The sequence below is a fragment of the Sus scrofa genome, chromosome 18 (genome assembly GCF_000003025.6).
Source record: "Sus scrofa isolate TJ Tabasco breed Duroc chromosome 18, Sscrofa11.1, whole genome shotgun sequence".
Taxonomy (NCBI): domain Eukaryota; kingdom Metazoa; phylum Chordata; class Mammalia; order Artiodactyla; family Suidae; genus Sus; species Sus scrofa.
The window spans coordinates 40,630,807-40,658,645 of NC_010460.4; the positions used below are offsets into that span (position 1 = coordinate 40,630,807).

Consider the following 27,839-nt stretch of genomic DNA (forward strand, 5'->3'; position numbering starts at 1 on the left):
AAACTAAAAGTTAAATTTTGGGAGCACAGTTCATGATGTATAGTAGGTATTTGATAAAAGTGTGAATAAATATGAATGACACTGGTCAAACCAGTATCTGTATAACTCTGGGAACCAGAGCGCGGTGTGTCCGTGCTGCGGTAGCTTTCTGACCCTTCCCCCAACCCCTGAAACTGCAGTGTCCCACTGTACCATAGTAGCTTCCTGGTATTTCAGAATCAAAGACATTCATATCCTAAATCCAAACTTTAGGGGGGAAATGCTTATTATAAGCACTGTCTTTCTATAGCTTATATGTTTTCATTACCTTTTTTAAAGCCAGGAACTAAAAACAGACTTTTGGAATTGCCAAAAAAAAAAAACTGAGGAATTACAAGAAATCTGGATTCCAGAACACTGTTAAATAGTGACAGCTTTCTTAAAATTTTTCCTATCATGTTAGTGAAACCCAGGCTTGCCCAAATGTGGAAGGAGGATTTGGCTGCCCTGGCAAGCTTGGGAATGGGCCATTTAATGGCTTTCACTATTTACCACATGAAATGATGTTTTTATTTGTCAGATACTGTAAATACTTTATATAGGTTCTCATCAACTCTTTAAAGTAGTCATTTGTAAGGACTTCCCCATTTTACATAAGAGCAAGCTGTTTGTCTCATATTGTGCAAGTGCTGCCTGATCAATCCAGGTTTTGAATCTGAACATCCTGACTTTTTAACCACAAACTGCTTTTAGTTAATCACTTTGGCACTGAATTAATAGGTAGCACTTCCAGCTCAACTGAGATGTACTTTTCCTTCTTAAGAAAGAAAAAACAAGAGTTCCATTGGGGCTCAGCAGGTTAAGAAGGAACATAGTATCCATGAGGATGCAGGTTTGATCCCTGACCTTGCTCAGTGGGTTAAGGATCCATTGTTTCTGCAAGCTGTGGCATGGATCGTAGATGCAGCCTGGATCCTTTGCTGCTGTTGCCACCAGCTCCAATTCGACCCCTAGCCCAGGAACTTCCATATGCCACATTGGGTGCGGCTCTAAAAAAAAGGAAAAAAAAAATCTAGGAAACATAACTGCATGTGAATGTATTTATTGTTCTTTTGATTGCCTTTCTTGCCTGTAGCAGTAAGATAACAAAATAAGTATTGTTAGGCATGGTGTATGATTTTCTGGTTTTATGTGACTATCTTGTCCCTGTTGAGAAAACTAGATTCCAGCTTCTCAACAATAATCATTTCCTGTACTGATTTATTTACATTGTTTTTATTTGGTTCTCTCAGTTACACATTTTCTTGTTCTCCATTTTTTGATTGCCCCACGACATGAAGTTCCTGGGCCAGGGATCAAAGCCACGCTGCAGTTGTGACCTACACTGCAGCAGGTGTAGCAATGCCTTTAACCCACTGAGCCGGGCTGGGGATTGAACCTGCGTCCTGGTGCTACAGAGATGCCACTTGATCCCGTTGTCCCACAGTGGGAACTCCAGTTACACATTTTTTAAAGCCTAGAAAAGTACGTTAATGTGTATATTATGAATTTCATCTTACTTTTCCCTTAAGGCAATTTAGTTGGTTGGTTGGGTTTTTTTGCCTCACCCTTGAGGCATGCAGAAGTACCAGGGCCAGGGATCAAACCTATGCCACAGCAGTGACAATACCAGATTCTTAACTGGCTAAGCTACCAGGGAACTTGTGTTTAATTTTTGTTTTGCACGGGCCAGGGATTGAACCCTCGCCTCCAAAACAACCCAAGACGCTACAGTCCGATTCTTTCCTTTTTTTTTTTAGCCACCCTGGGACATAATGGAGTTCCTAGGCCAGGGATCAGATCTGATCCACAGTTGCGACCTACACTGCAGCTGCTGCAACAACACTGGATCCTTTAACCCACTGTGCCTGGCCAGGGATGGAACCTGCATCCTGGCACTGCAGAGATGCCACCAGTTCTGTTGTGCCACAGTGGGAACTCCCTGTTTAGATTTTTAAGAGCCTATTTAATGTTATATTATTGACTCCTAAATAGGGCAGTTAAATAGGCCACTTGATAGGAAGAAAAAATGCAAAAGTTTTATAATGTTATCATCACTGGAAGATGTTACCTCTTAGCTTAAACATGTTTATCTAAAAATAAAAACTACAGGGAGTTCTCACTGTGGTGCAACAGGATTGGTGGCATCTTTGCAGCACCAGGACGCAGGTTCAGTCCCCGGCCTGGCACAGTAGGTTAAAGGATCCAGTGTTGCATAGGTTGCAACTTGGGTTCAGATCTGATCCCTGTCCCGGAACTCCATGTGCCATTGGGCAGCCAAAAGAAAGAAAAGAGGTAATAATAAAAAAATTCTAAAAATAGGGAGTTCCCGCTGTAGCACAGCAGGTTAAGGATCCAGTATTGTCTGCCATGGTGCAGGTTTGATCCCCAAGTCCAGTGCAATGGGTTAAGGATCTGGCATTGCTGCAGCTGTGGAATAGATTCCATCTGTGGCTCAGATTCAGTCCCTGGCCCAGGAACTTCCATATGCCACAGCCTTAAAAAAATTTTTTCAAAAACTATAGTGTTTGTATTTTTATGTAACTTACAGTTATACTATTTGTCTGTCCTGCCTTTATCAGCCTTTTCTGTTTCCATTTTAGGTAGAAGATGTGTTACAACGTTGTCGAGAATATTTAATTAAAAAAATTAATGCAGAGAATTGTGTGCGATTGTTGAGTTTTGCTGATCTGTTCAGTTGTGAGGAATTAAAACAAAGTGCTAAAAGGATGGTGGAACACAAGTTCACTGCTGTGTATCACCAGGAAGCTTTCATGCAGCTGTCACATGATTTACTGATAGACATTCTCAGTAGTGACAATTTAAATGTGGAAAAGGAGGAGACCGTTCGCGAAGCTGCTATGCTGTGGCTAGAGTACAACACGGAATCACGATCCCAGTATTTGTCTTCAGTTCTTAGCCAAATCAGAATTGATGCACTTTCAGAAGTAACGCAGAGAGCTTGGTTTCAAGGCCTGCCACCCAATGACAAGTCTGTAGTTGTTCAAGGTCTGTATAAGTCCATGCCCAAGTTTTTCAAACCACGACTCGGAATGACTAAAGAGGAGATGATGATTTTCATTGAAGCATCTTCAGAAAATCCTTGTAGTCTTTACTCTTCTGTCTGTTACAGCCCTCAAGCAGAAAAAGTTTACAAGCTCTGCAGCCCACCAGCTGATTTACATAAGGTTGGGACCGTTGTAACACCTGATAATGACATCTATATAGCAGGTGGTCAAGTTCCTCTGAAAAACACAAAAACAAATCACAGTAAAACAAGCAAACTTCAGACTGCCTTCAGAACTGTGAATTGCTTTTATTGGTTTGATGCACAGCAAAATACCTGGTTTCCAAAGACCCCAATGCTTTTTGTCCGCATAAAGCCATCTTTGGTTTGCTGCGAAGGCTATATCTATGCAATTGGAGGCGACAGCGTGGGTGGAGAACTTAACCGGAGGACTGTAGAAAGATACGACACGGAGAAGGATGAGTGGACAATGGTGAGCCCTTTGCCTTGTGCTTGGCAGTGGAGTGCAGCAGTTGTGGTTCATGACTGCATTTATGTGATGACACTGAACCTCATGTACTGTTACTTTCCAAGGTCTGATTCATGGGTAGAAATGGCCATGAGACAGACCAGCAGGTCTTTTGCTTCAGCTGCAGCTTTTGGTGATAAAATTTTCTATATTGGAGGGTTGCACATTGCTACCAATTCTGGCATAAGACTCCCCTCTGGTACTGTAGATGGGTCTTCAGTAACTGTGGAAATTTATGATGTGAATAAAAATGAGTGGAAAATGGCAGCCAACATCCCTGCTAAGAGGTACTCAGACCCTTGTGTTAGAGCTGTTGTGATCTCAAATTCTCTCTGTGTGTTTATGCGAGAAACCCACTTAAATGAGAGAGCTAAGTACGTCACTTACCAGTATGATCTGGAACTTGACCAGTGGTCACTGCGGCAGCACATATCTGAACGTGTACTGTGGGACTTAGGGAGAGATTTTCGATGCACTGTGGGGAAACTTTATCCATCCTGCCTTGAAGAATCTCCATGGAAACCACCAACTTACCTTTTTTCACCCGATGGAACAGAGGAGTTTGAACTGGATGGAGAAATGGTTGCACTGCCGCCTGTATAGTTAGGAGGCATTGAGGGAGTGCACACCTGATCTATTTGCTTTGTCATTTTCTTTGCTAAATAAGAGGCTATGAAAGGACTGAATATGAGTACATAAAAATCTATCTTTGATAAATTTTATTTTTATGCCCTACTTAATATTTGCATCAGTATAATATATATCAGTGAGTCTTACAGAAAAGATATGCTTCCATAATATGAAATAGATTATCCAATAATTGAGAAACTTTTATGTGTATCATGAGAGCATAAGAATCTGAATTATCTAACATTGTTAGCCCTGTGTATGTACAGTTCCAGAAGTTCACTTATTAAAGTAGTTTCCTGTTCCTAGTGTGGTATATCACAAATTGTGCTGAGGTTATTTTAGTATATGTATTTCATTCCCGTGCTTCTGTTCTGAAGTCCAGGAATACAGTTTTTCCAGTGTAGTTAATTGAGCTGCACTTAGCACTAATGTCCATGTTGGTATAGATACGTTGTCTAAATCAGAGTTCCCATTGTGGTGCAGCAGAAACGAACCTGACTGGTATCCATGAGGATGCAGGTTCAATCCCTGGCCTCGATCAGTGGGTCAAGGATCTGGCGTTGCCGTGAGCTGTGGTGTAGGTCACAGACGTGGCTCAGATCCCTTGTTGCTGTGGCTGTGGTGTAGGCTGGCAGTTGTAGCTCCGATTCGACCCCTAGCCTGGGAATCTCCATATGCCGCAGGTGCGGCCCTAAAAAGCAAAAGAAATGTTGTCTAAATCCTATACTATAGTTGAGGAAGATCTTCCACTTTATTGTTTTGCACAGGGAAAGTATGACTGCAGGATCAGTCTAACTATACTATTAGGTGCATGTATTCTCTTTTCACTAACTTATACTTGTCTATCTAGAATACAGGTCTTCCAACCAGCTGGTCATTTACCAGATGTGGAGTTAAGTTGCTGGGCTTGCAATAAGAATTGCTAGTCCCTCATTTTGCGGGTCTGTGTGGAGCTTTAATCAGTAAATGCCTCCACTTTCTGTATTACATTAACATTGGCTCATGCATATACCTACCTGCTGCTGTTGTATTTCTCCATCTTAAAGATTTAGAGTGGGTTAACCAGGTCATTACATCTTAATTTAATAACAAGCATTACTGTAGAGTGATTGTGTATAGATACCTGTTAGCTGTCAGGGTGTGTTTTTTTTAACCTGTTGTGTGTGTGAGTGGGAGGTAGGATTAGAAAGGTGAACTGTTCAGGAATTCTCTGCACTAGCTGTGCAGGAGAGCAGATAACTAGTGCTGCTCTGGCATTAATCCCAGGAACCACTAGCAGTAGCGGGGCGCCGCCAACCTAACATGAGCACAGGTGCTTCATGACAAACATTACTCGCATGTTCAACTGCATAATGTTTTGGCACTGTATTTTGAATGACATTAATTTATTAAATAAATTGTATATATTCAATATCTGTTTTTCTTTTGTGATGGGAATGGTCAAATGTTGTGCTTTTAATTTTTCTGGGCCAGCTTAGTTTTTAAAGGTGATTTCTTCAAAATGTATGTATATTTGTCTGATTTGAGCCTTACCGTGTGAACATAAACTAACAGATGAGTGACAGTGCCTTTCAGCCCCAGTTGCATGTGACAGTCCTCTTGGTGCACTTTGGAAAGCTTGGGAAGATGCCCGAGCTTGATTCCAAAGTAAACCATAATCTCTGCTTTCTTCAAAGTACTACAGGCTATTCGTTTGTCCAGTCCCACTGAGAACCATTGGTTTAGACCTTCTTCTAAATACAAGGATTTGATTTTAGATGACCAGTCTTCCTAGAGCATTTTGTTGATCATGTTTACAAACCTTAACTGCCTCCTACTGCTTATTGAATGCAGTCCAAATTATACCTAGGCATGTTATTTTCAAATTATAGAAAATCAGAGATTAAAAAAAATCTTGAAGCAAGGGAAAAAAATACTTACAGAGGGAAGGTATACAGGAATAAAGATAAATATATCCAACTTCTCTTCAGAAACCAGACAAGAGTGGAATAAAATAAAAGTGTTTGAGTAAAAGTCTTACCAATGTAGAATTCTATGCCCTGCAAAACCATCCTTTTAAAGTAAAAGAGAAATAAAGACGTTCTTGGCAATATCCTAAACTCCTTTGCCTTGTTATCAGTTATTTTATAACTGTGTGGCAAAACCCGAATCTTAGATGAGTTCAGTTCCCTCTGCCTTTTCTAATTACAGTTGGGTTGCTGGCAACTGCTACGGAAAACTGCGTAATGCACAGGTTGATGCCCTTAGATAACTTGAGGTCACCATCCTCAACCAGTTTCTCAACATTAGCAACCTGTCCTTCATTCTTCAAAACAATTTGAAACCTCCAGTCCTATAAACTCATCCATTCCCCAATTGCTGTGAGCAGATTACTTCTGAACTATCCATTATCACATCTGTCTGTACCTATATCCATTATAAGTTTTTCCTCTCCTGCTTAGAGAATCAAAGCATGAAAGATCTGTGTTAGAGATACTAGCCTTTCCAACCTTTCTACAATGTTTTGCTCTGTGATTCTCCCAGCTCCCAAACTTGCTTGAGCACCAAGAGTCACATGGGAAACTTAAATACAGATTCCTGGACCCTACCCGAACCTTAAATCTTAAGCAGTCCTCCCCAGCAGATTCTTAACGTAGCCTTCTCATTCCTCCACTATCTCAGCTTCTCTAATTGGATCCATGCCTTTCTTTAAACATGACCAAACCTGTGCCACAGTGGTGACAACATGGAACCTTAACCTGCTGAGCCACCAGGAAACTCCTTCCAAAACAAAATTCTTAAAAATCTTTCCCGCAACCCCTTCTTCACAAACCCAGTTCCTTGTCTGAATTGTTTCTTGATGAACCACATCTCACTTTTACCACTGAACTCAAGTGAAACTAGTTTCTGCCACTATTCACCAAACTTGAAATTTGTTGCTGTTTTTTTTTTTTAAGCACAGAAGATACTCTGTCTTATTTGACAATAATAGTATTGTATATTGCTAAACACTTTATTTGGAAGACTCCAAACGGGATTTGTGACATTATGCTCCTCTGGTTTTCGTTCTACATCTAGAACCTTAGAGTCACTGACTTTACCTCTAACCATCTCTGAAATCTTGGTCTTTTATTCACATGTTCCCTCAACAATACTGTTCACACCTTCACCTGAGAACCAGATGTGGATACTGTCTTAGCACAGGCTGCTATGACAAAGTACCCATAGGTTGCTTAGAAACAGCAGAAATGTCTCACGGTTCTGGAGGCTGGAAGTTCAAGATCAGGGTGCCAACATGGTCAGGTTCTGATGCGGGCCCTCTTCTGGGTTGCAGAGTGCCAACTTTGTTTTATCCTCCTGTGGCAGAAAAAGACGTAGTAAGTTCTCTGGCCTGTCACGAGGTCATGAGCATTCCACCTCATGACCTCATGACCTCACCCAATACCATCATGTTGGGATTGGATTTCAACTTACGAATTTGAGGGGAACACCAATAGTTTATAACGTCAATGTCTCAAGTTTATCACAAATTCACCACGTGTTAAGATTCCCCCTACCCCTAGCTGACATCTTCTGGTTCTCGTTCTATCAGTAATGGCACCGTCGTCCATCTTGTTGCTTAAGCCAGATTATGCAAGTTGGACTCTTGCCTCTACCTCAGCTCAGTAGTCTGTCAGCCTCCAGGCCTTGAGGCTCTCACATACCCCTTGAACCAGCACATGAATCTAGAGCCCTGATCGTCTCTCACCTGGAGAATTGAATTTCCTGAACCTCTTTATACAAAAGCTTTATTGACCTTTAAGTCACACACCGTACAATTCAGTGCTCTTTGTGTCACACAATTGCAGAACATTTCATGACCCCCCAAACCCACACCCATTCTCATTTCCCCCCAAATGCTCTCTCTTGCAATCCTTTGCTCACACTTTCTCCACAAAGCCATCGACTTAGCTTTTTAAAACAAATTTAATTTTATGCCTTGGCTTAGAACTTTTATTGTGCTTAGAAGAAAATCCAAGTTCCTTTCTGATTTACAAGGCCTTTAGATTCTGGTCTCTGCTTACTTTACTGGCCTAAATTATACACTTCATGTAACTTCCTCCAAGAGGCTTTTAAAAAAACATTCTACTGCCTTGAGTTCCTTTTATTTACATCTGAATTGTATTCCATGTTGCCTAACGGTCAATTACCTTATACATATTGTCTCCACTGCTGTGAGGGCAAGGGCTTTTGTCTATTTCTGTACCCTCTACATCTAATAATGCCTGGCACATAGAAGGAACACAATGAAACCCATATAAAGGTGTTCATGGGTCACAAGGGGAATTTTAATTACAATAGAATCATTCAGACCACACCACTATTTTGGAATTGAAGTCATTCACAATGGAGTATTTATGACACTATGGAAAAAGGATATATATATATATATATATATATATGTATGTTTTGTTTTGTTTTGTTTTGTTTTTGCTTTTCACTGCCGCACCCGCAGCATATGGAGGTTCCCAGGCTAGGAGTTGAATCTGAGCTACAGCTGCTGGCCTATACCACAGCCAAAGCAATGCAGGATCCAAGCCTTGTCTGCAACCTACACCACAGCTCACAGCAATGCCAGATCCTTAACCCACTGAGCGAGGCCAGGGATTGAACCCACAACCTCATGGTTCCTAGTTGGATTTGTTTCTGATGCACAACTATGGGAACTCCTAGAAGAAGGATGTGTCAGCAAATTAACATCAAATGGGCTGGCATTAAAAACACAAACTTTCCTTCCTGTCGTGGCTCAGCGGAAACGAAACTGACTAGTATCATGAGGATATAGGTTCGCTCCCTGGCCCCGCTCAGTGGGTTAAGCATCCGATATTTCTGTGAGCTTGGTGTAGGTCCCAGACTCGGCTCATATCTGGTACTGCTGTGGCTGTGGTGTAGACCAGCAGCTGTAGCTCTGATTCACCCCCTAGCCAGGGAACCTCCATATGCTGTGGGTGTGGTCCTAAAAAGACAGAAAAAAAAAGAAAAAACCTATCCAACAATATAAAAGGATTTGACCGAATGGGCTTTTTTTGTTTTTGTTATTTGCTTTTTAAGGCTGCACATGCAGCATATGGAAATTCCCAGGCTAAGGGTCAAATCGGAGCTGCAGCTGCCAGCTTATACCACAGCCACAGCAACACCAGATCCGAGCCACATCTGCGACCTACACCACAGCTCACAGCAACACCAGATCCTTAACCCACTGAACAAGGCCAGGAATCGAACCCACATCCTCAGGGATACCAGTTGGGTTTGTAACCCACTGAGCCACAGTGGAAAGCCTGTGGGTTTAACATAATATACCATATTAACCGAAAAAAGGAGGAAAATAACATGATCATTTCAATAGACACAGAAAAATGATTTGACAAAAATTCAAGGACCATTTGTGATAAAAGCTGCAAATCAAGAAGGAAATTTCCTCAACCTAATATAGAACATCTATGAAAAACCCACAGCTAATATATTAATGGTAAAAGACTGAAAACTTTCCCCCTACAATCAGGAATCAGACAAGATTGCCTGCTTTCATCACTTCTATTTGAAATTGTACTACTCAGGGCAAATAAGGCAACAAAAAGAAAATATATATATATTAGAGTTTTAAAAGATAAAAAAATCTCTTAGAACCTGATAACTTAGCAAGGTCACAGGACACAAGAGAAATATATAAAAATACAGTAGTTGTATTTTTTGTATTATCAACCATAAAAATTCATTAACAACAAAAATACTTAGGAAGAAATTTAACAAAAGATGTGCAGGACCTGTACTCTGATAACTAAATATACAATGTTACTGAGAGAGAATAAAAAAGCCCTAAAGAGGAGTTCCCGTCGTGGCTCAGTGGTTAAGGAATCCGACTAGGAACCATGAGGGCAGTTCAATCCCTGGCCTTGCTCAGTGGGTTAAGGATCCAGTGTTGCCATGAGCTGTGATGTAGGTCGCAGACACGGCTCGGATCCTGCGTTGCTGTGGCTCTGGTGAGGCCGGCAGCTGCAGCTCCGATTAGACCTCTAGCCTGGGAAACTCCATAGGCCACGGGAGTAGCCCTAGAAAAGGCAAAAAGACAAAAAACAAATAAACAAACCAAAAAAACTAAAGAAATGGAGATGATAGATCGTGTTTAAAAGTTTGGAAAAATAAATTTTTGTCAAGATGACAATTCTCCCCAAATTGATCCATATAGTCCATGCAACCTCTATCAAAATGCTAATATCCTTTTTCATAGAAATTGATGCGTTGAATTTAAATTTTATATAGAAAAGCGAAGGAAGATTTCCTGCTATGGCACAGTGGGTTAATGATCTGGTTTGTCTCTGTGGAGGTGCAAGTACAACGCAGTAGTTAAGGACCTGGCGTTGCTGCAGCTGTGGTGTAGGTCACATCTCTGGCTCAGTTTCCATCCCTGGCCTGGGAACTTCCATGTGCCGCAGAACCCACCAGAGACAAAACCGTTTTTATAAAAAGAACAAAGTTGGGAGATTTACGTCAATAAATTTCACATTTTTACTGTTTTTCTCGCTTTTTTTTTTTTTTTTTTTTTTTTCTCTCTTATTTGGATGCCCTATGGCATGTGGAAGTTCCTGGGCCAGGGATCAGATCTGAGCCAGCGAACTGCACCAGATCCTTTAACCCACTGTGCTGGGCCAGGGATCAAACCTGCATCATGGTGCTGCAGAAATGCCACGGATGCCAGATTGCACCACAGGGCGAACCCCTCTAATTTTTACTCTGATAGAGATAATGTGGTACTGCATAAGCCCATAGGTAAGTGCTTTACAATAGAATCCAGAAACAGATTCTCATGTCTAGGGTCTTTTTTTTTTTTTTTTCTTTTTTTGACAAAAATGCCTGGTGGTTCAACAGGGAAAGATAGTCTTTTCAACAAAGGGTGCTTGAATAATTTTTCATACACAAAATATACATATTTATAGAAGCACTAGAAGAAACATAGATTAATTTCTCTATAATTAGGGAATAGGGAACACTTTCCTGATACTAGCTCAAATTCCAGAAGCAATAAAACAAAATACAAAAAAAAAAAAAAAACTTGGAGTTCCCATTGTGGCACAGCAGAAATAAATCCCACTAGGAACCATGAGATTGCGGGTTCAATCCCTGGCCTCGCTCAGTGGGGTTAAGGATCTGGCTTTGCTATGAGCTGTGGTGTAGGTCGCAGACGTGGCTCAGATCTGGCGTGGCTGTGGCTGTGGCGTAGGCTGGCAGCTGTAGCTCTGCTTAGACCCCTAGCCTGGGAAACTCTGTATATCATGGGTGTGGCCCTAAAAAGCTAAAAAAAACAAAAAACAAAAAACAAAAAACCCAAAAAACAAAAAAACAAAACTTTTATAGAGCAAGACACCATGGGCAATAAAAAGACAAGTGACAAAACAGGAAAAAAAAGTTCCTAGTATCTCTAATATTTTTAAAGAGATTTTCCAAATAAAAAGATCAAAAACTCTAAGAAGTTGAGCTAGTAAGGTGAACAATAAACCCATATAAAAACATGCTTATCTAATTCATACTAAGAGAAACACACAGTAAAACCAAAACTGAGATACTATATCTCATGTATTAAATTGGCAAAAATTCAAAAATTGGACGTACCGTTGGAGAAACAGTCTGCTCGTACATTGCTGATAGTCCTGCAAATTATTATGGTAGTTGTTGGAGATTTGGGCAATACTGGTTAAAGTAGTAATCCTTTTGACCAGCAATCCTATATCTAGGGGTCCTCTCCCAAAGATAAACTGGCAAAAATATATATATTTTTTGGCCCCACTTGCAGCATGTGGAAGTCCCAGGCTAGGGATCGATCCTGAGCCACTGCAGTGGCAAGGTCAGGTACTTAACTTGCTGAGCCACAGTGGGAACTCCAAAAATACTTTTTAGGAGTTCCCACTGTGACTCAGCGGTAACGAAACCGACTAGTATCTATGAGGTTTTGAGTTCAATCCCTGGCCTCGCTCAACAGGATCTGCTGTTGCTGTGAGCTGTGGTGTAGGTTGCAGACACAGCTTGGATCCTGCCTTGCTGTGGCAGTGGTGTAGGCCGGCAGCTGCAGCTCTGATTTGACCCCTAGCCTAGGAACTTCCGTGTGCCAGGGGTGTAACCCTGAAAAGACCAAAAAAAAAAAAAAAAATTGTTTTAATTAAAAAATAATTTTTTTAATGTATGAACAAGGCTTTCATCTCTTATCATAGTATTTGTACTAGCAAAAAGACCAGAAAACAACCCAAATGTCCATCAGTCCTTGGTTAAATCAGGATTGGTTAAATAATATCAGACCCATTTAGTAGATCTCCAGAATATTTCATTAAAGGGCAAAGTGGAGAAAAGTGTGTGTGTACAGTAAAATATATGTTTATAATATTTGCTTATGTGTTTAAAGTAGAAAGAAATTATAAACATTTTTATTTTTATTTTTAAAAAATTAACTATTTATTCTGTCCGCACCCATGGCATACGGAAGTTCCTAGGCCAGGGGTGGAACCTGAGCCACAGCAGCAATGGTGAGCCACAGCAATGCCCTGAGCCAGATACTTAAGCAGCTGAGCCACCCAAAACTCCAATTATTAACATTTTTCAATGCTTAACGAGAGAGAGAGAGAAGAAAGGAACCGAATGGTGGAGAATAATAAAATCTCCTTTGAATGCACCTTGTTTTTTAAATCTGAAACTGTGTAAATATTTTACATAATTATAAAGCAAAATTCAGGGAGTTCCTGTTGTGGCACAGAGGAAATGAATCTGACTAGTGTCCATGAGGATGCAGGTTCAATCCCTGGCCTCGCTCAGTGGGCTAAAGGATCTGGTATTGCCATGAGCTGTGATGTAGGTTGCAAATAGAGCTCAGATCCTGCATTGCTGTGGCTGTGTCTGGCAGTTGTAGCTCTGATTCAGCCACTATCCTGGGAACTTCCATGTGCTGCAGGTGTGGCCCTAAAAAGAAAAAAAAAAAAAATTCAATTGTAAAATTTTAGGATGAATCTGGAGAATCTAAATTTGTATACAGGGGGTGGCATAACCCAACAAAAAAGGGACTTTTCATCAACTTAAAACAGTAATTTGTGTATCCCTGTCCCCTTAGTGGAAAAAAACCCTAAGGAAGAAAGAAAAAAAACTTTGTTTTAGTGGTAGTATTGGTATTAGCATTCTGAGACTGTTGTGTATATACTGTGGGTTAAAGCAAGTGAATAAATAATCTAAACTTTTATTACTAGAATCTTGTTAGAACTGGGATTGCCTTTCCAGGAGAAAGGAAAAATAGAAGAGGAGGAATTCCCATTGTGGGTCAGGGGTAACAAATCCAATCAGTATCCAGAGGATGCAGGTTCAATCCCTGGCTTCGCTCACTGGGTTAAGGATATGACATTGCCTTGAGCTGTGGTGTAGGTTGCAGATGAGGCTTGGACCTGGTGTTGCTCTGGCTGTGGCTGTGGCTGGGAGCTACAGCTTTGATTCGACCCCTAGCCTGGGAACTTCCCTATGCCAATTGTGGGGCCCTAAAAAGACAAAAAAGAAAAAAAAAAAGGTGTTCCCGTTGTGGCTCAGAGGAAATGAATTTGACTAGCATCCATAAGGATGCAGGTTCAATCCCTGGCCTCACTAAGTGGGTTAAGGACCCATAAGCTGTGGGTGAGGCACTCAAGACAATATATTTATGCACATATATATATATATATATATAGTAATTTGTGTGTATATATATGTGTGTGTGTATACACACACACAGAAGAGGATAAATAAAAACTCTGGGTTTGCAGCGAGTATCTAAATAAACCTGCAATACATTTTATCTTTTTTTTTTTTTTTTTGGCTTTTTAGGGCTGTGACATACGGAGGTTCCCAGGCTAGGGGCCAAATCAGAGCTACAGCTGCCAGCCACAGCCACAGCCACAGCCACAAAGGATCCAAGCCGTGTCTGCGACCTACACCACAGCTCATGGCAACTCCAGATCCTCAACCCACTGAGCAAGGCCAGGATCAAACCTCATCCTCCTGGATACTAGTCAGGTTTGTTACTGCTGAGCCGCCAGGGGAAGTTCAATACGTTTTATCTTAAAAAACATATTTCCTCCTTCTTTCTATTGAATAGGCCTGGAAACAGTTACCACTCCTACGATAGTGAGCATCCTAGCCTCTGGATGGTAGTCTTAAAATAACATTTCCAGGAGTTCCTGTTGTGGCTCAGCATGTTATGAACCCAACTAGAATTCACGAGGATGCAGGTTTGATTCCTGTCCTCCCTCCAGTGGGTTAAGGGTCTGGCGTTGCCAAGAGGTGTGGTGTAGGTTGCAGAGGCAGCTCAGATCTGGCGTTGCGGTGGCTGTGACATAGGCTGGTGGCTACGTCTCCAATTTGACCGCTAGTGTGTGAATTTCCATATGCTGGGGGTTTGGCCCTTAAAAAAAAAAAAAGGAAATTTAAATACTGACCTGACCTGCTACTTGATAATATGGTCAGTTTGTTACATGAAAATTATTTTTTAGGAGTTCCCTGGTGGCTCAGTGTGTTAAGGATATGGTGTTGTCACTGCTGTGGCTCTGGTTACTTCTATGGCACGGGTTTGAAATTTCGGGAAATCTTGCATGCCTCGGGTGCAGTAAAAAAAAAATTTTTGCAGGTGAAATATGATGCTGAAATTTGTTTTAAAAATAATACAAGGGTTCCCATTGTGGCTCAGTGGTTAACGATCCTGACTAGGATCCATGATGACGCAGGTTTGATCCCTGGCCTCGGTCAGTGGGTTAAGGATCCAGCATTGCCATGAGCTGTGGTGTAGCCTGGAGATGCATCTCGGATCCAGTGTGCCTGTGGCCGTGGTGTAGGCTGGCAGCTGTAGCTCTTCAACCCCTAGCCTGGGAACCTCCATATGCTGTGGGTTTGGCCCTAAAAAGACAAAATAATAATAATACAGGATAGTTGGGAAATCATTATTTTGACTAAGGATTAAGTCAGGCAAGAATCATCAAGGGGTGCTGTGATGATCTTAACACATGTCCACAAATTCTTTGCTTAGTCTCCCTTCAGAGCTGGAGCTTTAGGAGTTCCTGTGTCGCTCGGCAGAAATGAATCTGACTAGTATTCATGAGAACATAGGTTCAATCCCTGGCCTCACTCAGTGGATTAAGGACCCGATGTTGGGAGTTCCCATTGTCCCACAGTGGAAATGAATCTGACTAGTGTCCATGAGGATTTCGGTTCGATCCCTGGCCTTGCTCAGTGGGTTAAGGATCCAGCATTGCCGTGAGCTGTGGTGTAGGTCACATATGCAGCTCGGATCTGGCATTGCTATGGCTGTGGTGTAGGCTGACAGCCATAGCTCTGATTGGACCCCTAGCCTGGGAACTTCCATATGCCACAGGTGCGGCCATAAAAAAAGACAAAAAAAAAAAAAAAAAAAGTTTTGGAGATTTAAGGAGTTCCGGTTGTGGCTCAAGAGGTTAAAATTGGACTAGTATCCATGAGAAAGCAGGTTCAATCCCCGACCTCGATCAGTGGGTTAAGGATTCAGCATTGCTGCAAGCTGAGATGTAGGTCAAAGAGGCAGCTTGGATTTGGTGTTGCTGTTGCTGTGGTGTAGGCTGGCAACTGCAGCTCTGATTTGACTCCTAGCCTGGGAGATTCCAAATGCCGCAGACGTGACCCTAAAAGAAAAAAAAGAAAAAGAATTTATTTTCCCCAAATGTCAATGTTATAAAAGAAAAAAGTTCTGGAAATGTTCCTGATCAAAAAAGACTGTCAACTAAATGCAACTGGAGCCTGTACCAGAGGGAAAAGAAACACGCTAAAGAACACAACTGACAAAACTGGAATACGAATGTTAGAGTGGACAAAGTTATTGAGTCAATATTCAACTGACTGAGGTTCATAATCTTACTATGGTACGTAAGAAAACATCCTTTTCTTTGCCTTTTTAGAGCTGCACCCATGGCATATGGAGGTTCCCAGACTAGGGGTCTAATCGGAGCTACAGCTGCTGGCCTATACCGAAGCCACAGCAACACCAGATCCGAGCCGCATCTGCAACCTACACCACAGCTCACAGCAAGGCCAGATCCTTATCCCACTGAGCAAAGCCAGGGATCGAACCCACAACCTCAGGATTCCTAGTCAGATTCGTTTCCGCTGCGCCACGATGGGAACTCCAGAAAACATCCTTATTCTCAGGAAATACACAATGAAGTATTTAAGGGTAAAGGGCCATGATGTATTTAAGTTACCCTCGAATGGTTCAGAAAAAAAAAGTGTTGGGGGAAAGGAAGGGTGAGAGAAAGAGAACCTACAAATAAAACAAATGGGATAAATACTTGCTTTTTTTTGGTCTTTTTTTCTTTTTCTTTTTGGTCTTTTTGCCTTTTCTAGGGCTGCTCCAGCAGCATATGGATGTTCCCAGGCTAGGGGTCGAATTGGAGCTGCAGCCACCAGCCTACACCAGAGTCACAGCAACAAGGGATCTGAGCCGCATCTGCAACCTACACCACAGCTCACGGCAACGCCAGATCCTTAACCCACTGAGCAAGGCCAGGGATCGAACCCGCAACCTCATAGTTCCTAGTCAGATTCGTTAACCACTGCGCCACGATGGGAACTCCAACACTTGCTTTTTTAGGGCTGTACCCATGGCATATGGAAGTTCCCAGGCTAGGAGTCGAAACGGAGCTACAGGTGCAGGTCTATGACACAGCCATAGCAACACAGGATCTGAGCCACACCTGCGACCTACACCACAGCTCACCGCAACGCCGGATCCTTAACCCACTGATCAAGGGCAGGGATTAAACCTGCATCTTCATGGTTACTAGTTGGATTTGTTTTCACTGTGCCACAATGGGAACCCCAAATGGAATAAATATTAATAATAGATAAAGGTAAAGGGTAATGTGTGTTTGGTTTTTTTTTTTTTTTACTATTTTCATTTTTGTAATTTATGTGTATACTTGAAATTATTTCCAAATAAAAACTTTTTTTTTTTTTTGTCTTTTGTCTTTTTTCTTTTTGTTGTTGTTGTTGTTGTTGTTGTTGCTATTTCTTGGGCCGCTCCTGCGGCATATGGAGGTTCCCAGGCTAGGGGTTGAATCGGAGCTGTAGCCACCGGCCTACGCCAGAGCCACAGCAACGCGGGATCCGAGCCACGTCTGCAACCTACACCACAGCTCATGGCAACGCCGGATCGTTAACCCACTGAGCAAGGGCAGGGACCGAACCCGCAACCTCATGGTTCCTAGTCAGATTCGTTAACCACTGCGCCACGACGGGAACTCCCCAAATAAAAACTTTAACAAATAATAGTGCAAAAATATTCTATGGAGTGGAGGAAAATAAGTGAGGGTAAAGATGAGACAAGATTGGCTGTAAGTTGGAGTTCCTGTCAGGGCGCAGTGGAAACGAATCTGACTAGCATCCATGAGGACACGGATGCAATCCCTGGCCTTGCTCAGTGGGCTAAGGATCTAGCTTTGCCGTGAGCTGTGGTGTAGGTCACAGACAGAGCCCGGACCTGGCATTGCTGTGGCTGCAGTGTAGGCCGGTGGCTGAGCTCCGATTAGATCCCTAGCCTGGGAACCTCTGTACACCATGGGTGTGGCCCTAAAAAGCAAAAACAACAACAACAACAATAAAACATTGACTAAGTTGATGATTGCTGAAGCTGAGTAGTTTATCATACTCTTCCAAGTACTTTTATATATATTTGATAATTTGCATAATAAAGGACAGTAAACAACAAGGAGATTGAACTTGAGGATCCCCAATGCCTTTTCCAGCTGCATCGTTCAATGGTCTTTTTGAGTGTGGTAGGTTATACAGGATGCGAATTTGAGTTTTACCTTGGTTCAGGTATTTCCTCCAAAAACTGGGGATGATAAATTTTTTTTTTTTTTTTTTTTTTTTTTTGTCTTTTGTCTTTTGTTGTTGTTGTTGTTGTTGCTATTTCTTGGGCCGCTTCCGCGGCATATGGAGGTTCCCAGGCTAGGGGTTGAATCGGAGCTGTAGCCACCGGCCTACGCCAGAGCCACAGCAACGCGGGATCCGAGCCGCGTCTGTAACCTACACCACAGCTCACGGCAACGCCGGACCGTTAACCCACTGAGCAAGGGCAGGGACCGAACCCGCAACCTCATGGTTCCTAGTCGGATCCGTTAACCACTGCGCCACGACGGGAACTCCGGGATGATAATTTCTACTAAGAGGATTGTTAACTTTACCTTACCCATGTTAAAGTTGTTCAGCACATTTTCCAGCACATACCCCTTGTTCAATATGGCAGTAACAACTGTTACTATTGGATGAACAAGTGGAATAGAAAGATGAACTTGCACTTGATGGCTGAGGGGTGGTAAGGAGCTAGACCTGCACAGCCCTGATCATTCCAGGCATGAGGACTAGGTTCACTCTGGGTGCTTCGGCAAGAACAACGTTCTTATGATTAATCAGGGGGACTCCTATACGTTAAGAAGTACATATTTCTTTTTTCTTTTAACAGGATGTAACAGAGTCCTCTATTTACCAAAAACATCTTGTATAGAGCCCCCAGGAAAAATAGAAGACCAAAAATTAGGAAGTTTTTTCCATTCTTAAGCAAAGGCTCTGTGGAATCAAGCCTGCATTTATTTATTTATTTATTTTGTCTTTTTGTCCTTTTTAGGGCCACACCCATGGCATATGGAGGTTCCCAGGCCAGGGGTCTAATCGGAGCTACCACTGCCGGCCTACGCCAGAGCCACAGCAACACCAGATCTGAGCCGCATCTGCGATCTACACCATGGCTCATGGCAATGCCAGATCTTTAACTCACTGATCAAGGCTAGGCATCGAACCCGCAACCTCATGGTTCCTAGTCGGATTCGTTTCCGCTGCACCATGATGGGAACTCTCCTGCATTTAAGTAAATTGTGGTGAAATACAGATAAAATGTACCATCTCAAGTATTTTTAAATATACAGTTCAGTGGCAAGAAGTACATTCAAACTGTTATGCAGCCATCACCACCAGCCATCCCCAGACCTCCTTTTATCTTGCAAATCTGAAACTGTATACCCACTGAACACTGACTCCCCATTCCTCCCTCCCCCTGCCTCCGAAGCCACCCTTCTAATGTCAGTCTCTCTAAGTCTGATTACTCTAGCTACCTCACACAAGGGCAATCACTGAGCTGTGTTTTTTGACTGGCATTTTTTGGCCACACCCGTGGCATGCAGAAGTTCCCAGGCCAGGGATCGAACCCACACCACAGCGGTGACAACAGCTGCTCATAACAGCTAAGCGTTGGTTTCATTTCAAACCAGTTCCTTCATAGGCAATGCTACCCACATCTCTACTTGAAAGTTATTTCTTTTTTTGTTTTGTTTTGTTTTTGTCTTTTTAGGGCCGTACCTTCGGCATACATAAGTTCCCAGGCTAGGGGTCCAATTGGAGCCACATCTGCAACCTACACCTCAGCTCACGGCAATGCTGGATCCTTAACCATCGAACCCATGTCCTCGTGGATCCTAGTTGGGTTCGTTACCACGGAGCCACGACTGGAAGGAACCCTTTGAAAGTTATTTCTATTGGAGGGATTTGATCACAGACTTTGTTTTGGGCTTCGGATGCTGGGTGAGCATAGAGAACACAGAGTTTGGTCGAGTTCATGGGAAGGGCCAGTTTCTCTTCCGGAACGAAGTCTTCTTTGGCTTGAGAAGAGTCGTTTGCTCACGTGTGGCCCTGCCCAGGCACCCCCACGCGATGGCACGTCTTCCCTCTTTCCTAAAAGGTTACATAATTCTGCAGATCAGCATCGTGGGCTTTTGTCCCCGGACAGCCCTTTCTGGCACTGCTAGATTTCCAGATGAGAACTGTTTATTCTGGATCAGACTTCATCTGGTCAGCTGAAGTCTCCGGAGTATGGCGAGTTTTCCTTACCCTTGGCCTACTTTTCGTGGCACTAAAGATCCATCTACAGTTTTGCCAAGCACTTCATAAGACAGAAATAGTTGAAAGCACGGCTCTCTTTTGCTCTCTCAGTTCCTGTGGCTGTTTCAGGGCGTCACATGGTGTTGTCTTGATAAGGGACACCCACAGAGGCAGGAGAGGAAGGTTTTGTTCACGTCATAAGATAAATCAAGGGCCTACCACGTGCCAGCCTCCCTGTCCTCAGGGTTCATTACCAAACCAGAGAGTTACCCCCTCGCAGGAAGGATGGTGATGGAAATGAGTTCAGAGCCCAATGGGGGAGAAGAGGCCCTTAGTCCCAGGAGTCCCACGCAGTGTGCTCTCTCCCAAGCCAGTCCATGGCTCAGAAGCAGAAAATGACCGGAGGATTTTGAACCCATAAATCAACTCACTTTTCCATCTTATCACACACAGCTACGGGGGCAAACCTGAGAGAAGACACAGGAAGGAGGAAGAGGCAGCACAGGGAAGCAAGCCGGCCTCCCCCCTCCTGCGTCCCTATTCTGCATTTTCCTCTTTTCCACGTCACCCGGTCTCCACAGTGATGGTTCTCGTCGCTGTCATATGTGACAGTGAGCATCGTACTTGTTAATATGACCCTGAAAACATGGTAATTCAATCCTTCTCTGTCGGTTGTTCATTATAATGAAAAACACCATGAAAAAGAACTCCCCATACATGGATTTTTTTTTTCTTTCTTTTGGATGATTTTCTTGATGGTAACTCTTAGGAGTGGAAAGCCCATCAGGCTTCATCAGGCTTGGGGGGGATTAGGTCCATTTATGTTGAGTTAGATGCTCTCCTGATGAAGGTACAGGCTCATGACAATATTCATGCCTGTGTTTTGACCGTGCTGCCTTTTTTTTTTTTTTCTTTTTCTTTTTGGTCTTTTTGCCTTTTCTAGGGCCGCTCCCGCGGCATTTGGAGATTCCCAGGCTAGGGGTCTAATCGGAGCTGTAGCCACTGGCCTACACCAGAGCCACAGCAACGCAGGATCCGAGCTGCGTCTGTAAACTACACCACAGCTCATGGCAACGCCGGATCCTTAACCCACTGAGCAAGGCCAGGGATCGAACCCGAAACTTCATGGTTTCTTGTGGGATTTCCACTGCGCCACGACGGGAAGTCCCAAGATGCACTTTTAAGAAGCCTGGTCAAGGAGTTCCCATCATGGCTCAGCAGTTAAGGAACCCGACTAGCATCCATGAGGTTGAGGGTTTGATCCTTGGCATGGTTGTGGCTGTGGTGTAGGCTGGTGGCTACAGCTCTGATTGGACGCTTAGCCTGGGAACCTCCATATGCTGTGGGTGCAGCCCTAAAAGGACAAAAAATAAAATAAAATAAAATAAAATAAAATAAAATAAAATAAAGTGCATCTTGTTTAAATCAGTGAAATAAGTGTTAGCTTAACATTCAAACACACTCAAAAAAAAAAAAAAAAAGGAATTCCACTGGAATGTGGGAACCCCACACAGAGCAGGAAGTGCGGTATTGTGGGGACCTGAGCAAGGAGGGAATAAAAGTCACGTGCAGACGGAGGAGGCGTCCTCTTAGGTCTGAGCAGCCTCACGGCTTCTTTATCCAGAAGTTTGTTGGAGCAGTCTCCCCTCTAAGAGAAGATTTGAAAACCACCAATGCACCTCCTTGATTCAGAACAGAGGCCCAGAGACGGCTTTAACTCGCAGAAGGTGGCTCAGCACTCCAGGACTGCATTCTGCCTTCAGGCTTCGGGGTTCTCTGCACAGAAATCCTCTCCTAGGAAAGGAGGGAAACCGAGGAAGCCACTGGGAGCCTGAGGGAGGAGCCCTGAGGAGCCCCCGTGCCTCCCCGGCATCTCCTCGCTCCTTCCTGTCTCCCCGCAGCTGAGAGGGATGAGAAACTGGGTGGCAGCGTGTTCATTTTATGGTTATTCTGCGTACCTGACACATTGGATAACAATTCCTTTGAATCTTTTCAGTTGTTAATTTATAAAGAATTAAAAATGGTAGGAGTTCCTATTGTGGTCCAACAGGATCAGTGGTGTCTCTGGAGCGCTGGGACGCAGGGTCGATCCCCAGCCTTGGCACAGAGGGTTGAGGAGCTGGTGTTGCTACAGGGTAGGTCATAATTGTGCCTGGATCGGATCCCTGGCCTGGGAACGTTATATGCCGTGGGGCAGCAAAAAAAAAGGTAAAAGCAAGCATGTCTTCAAAGCTAACTGAGGGGCAGACAGATTGAGGGTGAGCGTGCATAGAAACGTCGCACTTTCCTTTTATACCCAATTCTGCTGTTCGTTTCTGTCAGCCCCTCCCCAGACCTGGAGAGTCCACACCGCTTGCTTTATCCTCCTTTGATCAGCCCACGGATTGTGACCCTTCCCCTTCCAGTTACATAAACCTTCTTCCTTGTCCCCAAGTCACAAAACAGAAAACGGCCCGTCTATGCATGCATCCTGTTTACTGAGTAGTTGCAGTGTCCCAGGCACTGTTCTAGTCTCTGACCACACAGCAGGGAATACATCAGAAAGAAATCCCTCCTCACGTTCCATGGCGGAAGGTGGACAATAAGCAAAAATGCATCATAACATGCTGTTCTGGGTTTTGTTTTTGTTTTTTGTTTTGGCCCCCTCCCCTGCCCTGCGGCATATGGAGTTCCTGGGCCAGGGATCAGATCCAAGCTGCAGTTGCGACCCAACCTCTGCCGCAGCTGTGGCAATACCGGATCCTTAAAATATGTATTTTACGTGGACAATGTGATTTTAACTATGTATATGCCTATGTAACCATCTAGATCAAGTGACATAGTCGTTTGGGGTTTTTTTGCCATACCTGAGGCATGTGGAAATCCCGGGGCCCAAGAATGGAACCTGTGCTTCTGCAGTGATCTGAGCCGTCTTAGTAGCAATGACAGGTCCCACTGCACCACAAGACAACTCCTGAAATAGTTGATTTTAATCAATACTATGCTTGAAAGTGGATAAAGCAACTTTAGTCCCGCAAGAAAACAACTTGATGTTTCTTCTCAAAATGATTTGTTCTGTGAAGCTGCTATAAAGCATGCACTTGCCAACACTTCCCAGCTTACTCAGAGCAAAGATTTCATACTTGTACTGCTGGAGAGACAGCCACGTCCTCCAACATAAGATAACCCCTTACAGCTACTTCTTTTCCTTCCTATTCCTGCCACTAGGGATTCTCCCCCTCCTCACTCTCTTTTCCTTAATCCTTGTGTTCTCAGCAAGAGCCATCTCCCGTGGCTTGTATACTTCTCAGGTTCCTCTGGCTTAAGCATCCCCAGGGACTGTTCCCTTCCCTCTTCCCCCTGTATCATCGCTCCGCCCCTCTTGCTGGGCCTGGACTCACTGACCTGTTCCTCTCTTGTATCACAGACCCTAGGCACCCCTAGGGCAGACTGAAAAAAAATCTGCTCTTTACTGTCTCTACTTATAATCTAACCGGTTTCACTCAAGGAGTCATGTGAATGCTGCCTCCTCCAGGAAGTCTTCTGTGATTGCCCCAGCTGAAATGACTCTCATGGCACTTCACTGGACCTCTTAAGACGCTCATCATTTTCTTTATATCAAATTCTTTTTTTCTTTTTTTGGCTGCCGCATGGCATATGGAGTTCCCAGGCCAGGGATCAAATCCCAGCCGGAGTTATGACCTATGCCATAGCTGTGGCAATGCCGGATCCTTTAACCCAGGGCCAGGCCAGGGATCAAACCTGCATCCTGATGCTGCAGAGACACGGTCGATGCCATTGTGCCAGAATGGGAACTTCTCTTTATGTCAGATTTTAAAGTAGGTTCCCTCTTGTCTCCTGAACCCCGACCAGCGCCTTACCCACAGTTAGTGGTTTTGTGACAGAATTTTCACTCGCTCTTGCTGGGGCTGCACAGAGGGGAGCTATGTTTTTATTTTTTATTTTTGTCTTTTACTTTTTAAGGCTGAATCTGCTGCATGTGGACGTTCCCAGGCTAGGGGTCAAATTGAAGCTGCAGCTGCAGGCTGACCCTACAGCCACAGCAACACTGGATCCGAGCTGCATCTTTGACCTATGCTGCAGCTTGTGGCAGTGCCAGAGCAAGGCCAGGGATCGAACCCGAATCCTCAGAGACACTGTGTTGGGTTCTTAACCCCCTAAGCCACAACAGGAATTCCCATGGAGCTATGTTTTTAGCTTTCAGGATGTTAGTTACCGCATTTTTCCGTGTGTTGTGAAGAGCATTTCTGTTCTCTAGTACCTTCTACCACACTTCGGTGCTTAACCTGGCTCTCCAACATGCAGGCTTTTATGAACTGAGACATGGCTCCCAGAACCATTCCGCATATGCCCTAAGAGTGATAGCAACATTGAAAACACAACCCGGTCTTCAAGGAGAAGAGTCACAGAATTTAACCTGCTAACTTAAAGTGAAACAAAAACCATGTTTTCCACCCAGAGGAGTAGTGACCAGTATCCTTCATTTCCAAGGAGGGCTGAGAACAAACAGTTCTAAGGATCCGTTAAGCCCAGATGCTCCAAGGAGTGACATTAATGGCACACAGAATAAAGGATCTATCATTACGGGAAAAACAAACTTTTAAAGTTAGAGCCTCTGTTAAGATTTTAAAATTTCAATCCTGCTGGCCTTGTGGCTTTTAAAAAAGATGACCATAGGAGTTCCTGTATTGGCTCAGCAGTTAACGAACCCAACTAGCTTCCATGAGGACACGGTTCAATCTCTGGCCTCGCTCAGTTAAGGATCCAGTGTTGCCGTGAGTGGTGTGGTGTAGGTTGCAGACACGGTTTGGATCCTGCATTGCTGTGGCTGTGATGTAGCTCCAATTCGAGATCCTGGGCTGGGAACCTCCATATGCCTCGGTGCAGCCCTAAAAAGACAAAAAAAAAAAAAAAAAAAGACCATAAAGTGGGTGGTGACATGCAAAAAATACTCATTTATCTTCATCTGTTAAAATTTCACCTGGGGAGTTCCCATCGTGGCTCAGTGGCTAACTAATACGACTAGGAACCATGAGGTTGCGGGTTCGATCCCTGGCCTTGCTCAGTGGGTTAAGGATCTGGTGTTGCCGTGAGCTGTGGTGTAGGTTGCAGACGCGGCTGGGATCCTGTGTTGCTGTGGCTGTGGCATGGGCTGGCAGCTACAGCTCCGATTAGACCCCTAGCCTGGGAGCCTCCATATGCCGCAGGAGCAGCCCTAGAAAAGGCAAAAGACCAAAAAAACAAAACAAAAAAAACACTTCACCTGGGAATTTCCATTTCGAAGGCAGTTAGTGGGAGTGAATGATCTATTGAGGGCACTGAGGCTCTGGATGATCTTGCACAAAGAACCGATTCAGGATTGCTGCAGCCAAGGACGGTGCAGAGTTACTTCTGCCTCTGTGGCTTCTAGGAAGTGCCGCTGAGGGACTGTTTTCTGGGGCAGAGCCAGGGGACAGGTGGATTTTTTTTTTTACTGTCCTACTTCGGGCTAACCATTCCTCAGAGCACATGGTTCATCTGGTAAAATTTATCATAATAAAAATTGAATGGATTGACTATAAATTAAAGTCCAGATATTAACCGCAGACAGACTTTTGAAGACACCAAGTACTTCCTGTTTGTAAACGACACGAAAGTTTAAGCATATCAACACGGTGGTGTTGGCACAGGTCTCTTGGGTCTTACCTTTGCCGAAATGATTCAGGCAGATGCTGCAGTGTCCTCCATGCTCTCTTGGCACCGCCCATGGTCACTTTAGAGCTGCTCTTGATTTGCAAGCCCTGCTAGGCTAACTGCTGGGGAAATCAAAGGAAAACACCACATTCTCAGCGCGACTGGTTTTGACCAAGGGGCTGTGTCATTTTTTTGCTCTGGGGCCTATTGTTTGGGGAGAATGGGATTTAAAGTAGGTAGAAAGCTGAGGGATTGGGCCATTGAGGAAAGGGAGGGAAGTGGTTGTTGAGTTCAGGGAAATGTCACTGATTTTATAGCTAAGGGCTTTTTGCAAATTCAGTGGTGCCAACCCAAGAGGAACTTTCCTTTTTTTCTTTTTTTTTTTTTTTGGTCTTTTAAGGGTCATACCTGAGGCATATGGAGGTTCCCAGACTAGGGGTCAAATTGGAGCTGTATCCACCGGCCTACGCCACAGCCACAGTCACTCAGGATGCAAGTTGCATCTGTGACCTACCCCACAGCTCATAGCAATGGCGGATCCTTAACCCACCGAGCAAGGCCAGGGATCAAACCCGCGCCCTCATGGGTCCAGATTTGTTTCCGCTGCGCCACGACAGGAACTCCCCTGAACTTTCTTAAATGCAACACCCAACCTGCCTCTTGCCCTTGGGGAGTCTTTCAAGGTTTTCCCCTGGCCTTTGAAATTGAGTCCACCCCCTGCCCCCACGCCAGGCTGGGAAGGGCTCTCTCTTCCTGGCCTGCCTTAACCACCAGCCTCCCCTCCTACCCATCTCTCTTGCCGTTTAGGTTTCGGCCACACCCAAGAACAGGTGCTGCTTCCGAGTCTTTGCCTATGCTGTTCCCCTAGGTCCTGAAGCCCTTTCTATCTTACAGCCCCTTCCCCTAACCCCACTGTGCTCCTAAAACTATCACTCAGCCTTCATAGGAAGAGACATTTACTCATCTCTATTAGAAAATGGCTGGCTCAATTACAATTATTGAATATTATTTAAAAAGACAAAAAAAAAATTGTTGGAGTTCCCGTCATGGCACAGTGGACACGAATCTGACTAGGAACCATGAGGTTATGGGTTCGATCCCTGGCCTCGCTCAGTGGGTTGGGGATCTGGTGTTGCCCTGAGCTGTGGTGTAGGTCGCAGATGCAGCTCGGATCCCCAGTTGCTGTGGCTGTGGTATGGGTGGCAGATGCGGCTCAGATCTGGCGTTGCTGTGGCTCTGGCATAGGCCGGCAGCTACAGCTCCAATTAGACCCCTAGTCTGGGAACCTCTGTATGCTGCGGGAGCAGCCCTAGAAAAGGCAAAAAAAAAAAAGAAAAAAAAAAAAAAAAAACGCAAAAAAATGGCTGGCCACCATGCTGTGCTCAAACACACCAGGGCTGACCCTTCACTTGGCCTCTTAACTCTCTGTGGTAACTGCCCAGCAAGGGGAGCCTTGCTATATATGTGGCATGTACTGTGTGTGTACACAGTAGGCACTCAAATACTTGACAGAAAAAAGGTGAGGTTTAAAATGCAGCATGAGGGACTTGGGTTAGTTGTAAGAGTGACTTCCCAGTGCAAGTAGCCAAAAATGGGCAAATCTGGGGTCTCTGAGGCCAGTGTGAGTCTCTGCGGCAGTGTTAAAAGCCCTTGGGGTTGGAGTTCCCGTTGTGGCGCAGTGGTTAACGAATCTGACTAGAAACCATGAGGTTGTGGGTTCGATCCCTGCCCTTGCTCAGTGGGTTAAGGATCTGGCGTTGCCGTGAGCTGTGGTTTAGTTTGCAGACGAGGCTCAGATCCCGAGTTGCTGTGGCTCTGGCGTAGGCCGGTGACTACAGCTCCGATTGGACCCCTAGCCTGGGAACCGCCATATGCCGCGGGAGCGGCCCAAGAAATGGCAAAAAGACAAAAAAAAAAAAAAAAAAAAAAGGAATGTCCTTGGGGCTGCCCAAGACACTTCTGGACACACTGGACATTTATGCGATGTTAGACTTGGAGAACATCAGCCCTTCAAAGTGAAAAAAAAAAACCAAAAAAACCAAAAAAAAAAAACAGGGTTCCTTCAAC

The 27,839-nt window shown here is 44.0% G+C and overlaps 1 protein-coding gene and 1 long non-coding RNA gene across 3 annotated transcripts in view; one reads left to right on the plus strand and one right to left on the minus strand.

The window, feature by feature from the left end:
* The window catches only part of KBTBD2 (kelch repeat and BTB domain containing 2), a 31,944-nt gene extending 26,349 nt beyond the window's left edge, over positions 1-5,595 (plus strand). For both annotated transcript variants that reach the window (XM_021079001.1, XM_013985724.2), the window contains one exon: positions 2,622-5,595. In XM_021079001.1, the coding sequence (XP_020934660.1) occupies positions 2,622-4,157 (1,536 nt within the window). In that variant the 3' untranslated portion in view covers positions 4,158-5,595. The remainder of the gene's footprint in view (positions 1-2,621) is intronic.
* On the minus strand, positions 6,421-26,216 carry LOC106506824. Its single transcript, XR_002340404.1, has 3 exons — positions 25,785-26,216; positions 22,946-23,052; positions 6,421-7,520 (listed from the first exon to the last, which is right to left on the minus strand). It is a non-coding gene; the product is annotated as an uncharacterized LOC106506824 (long non-coding RNA).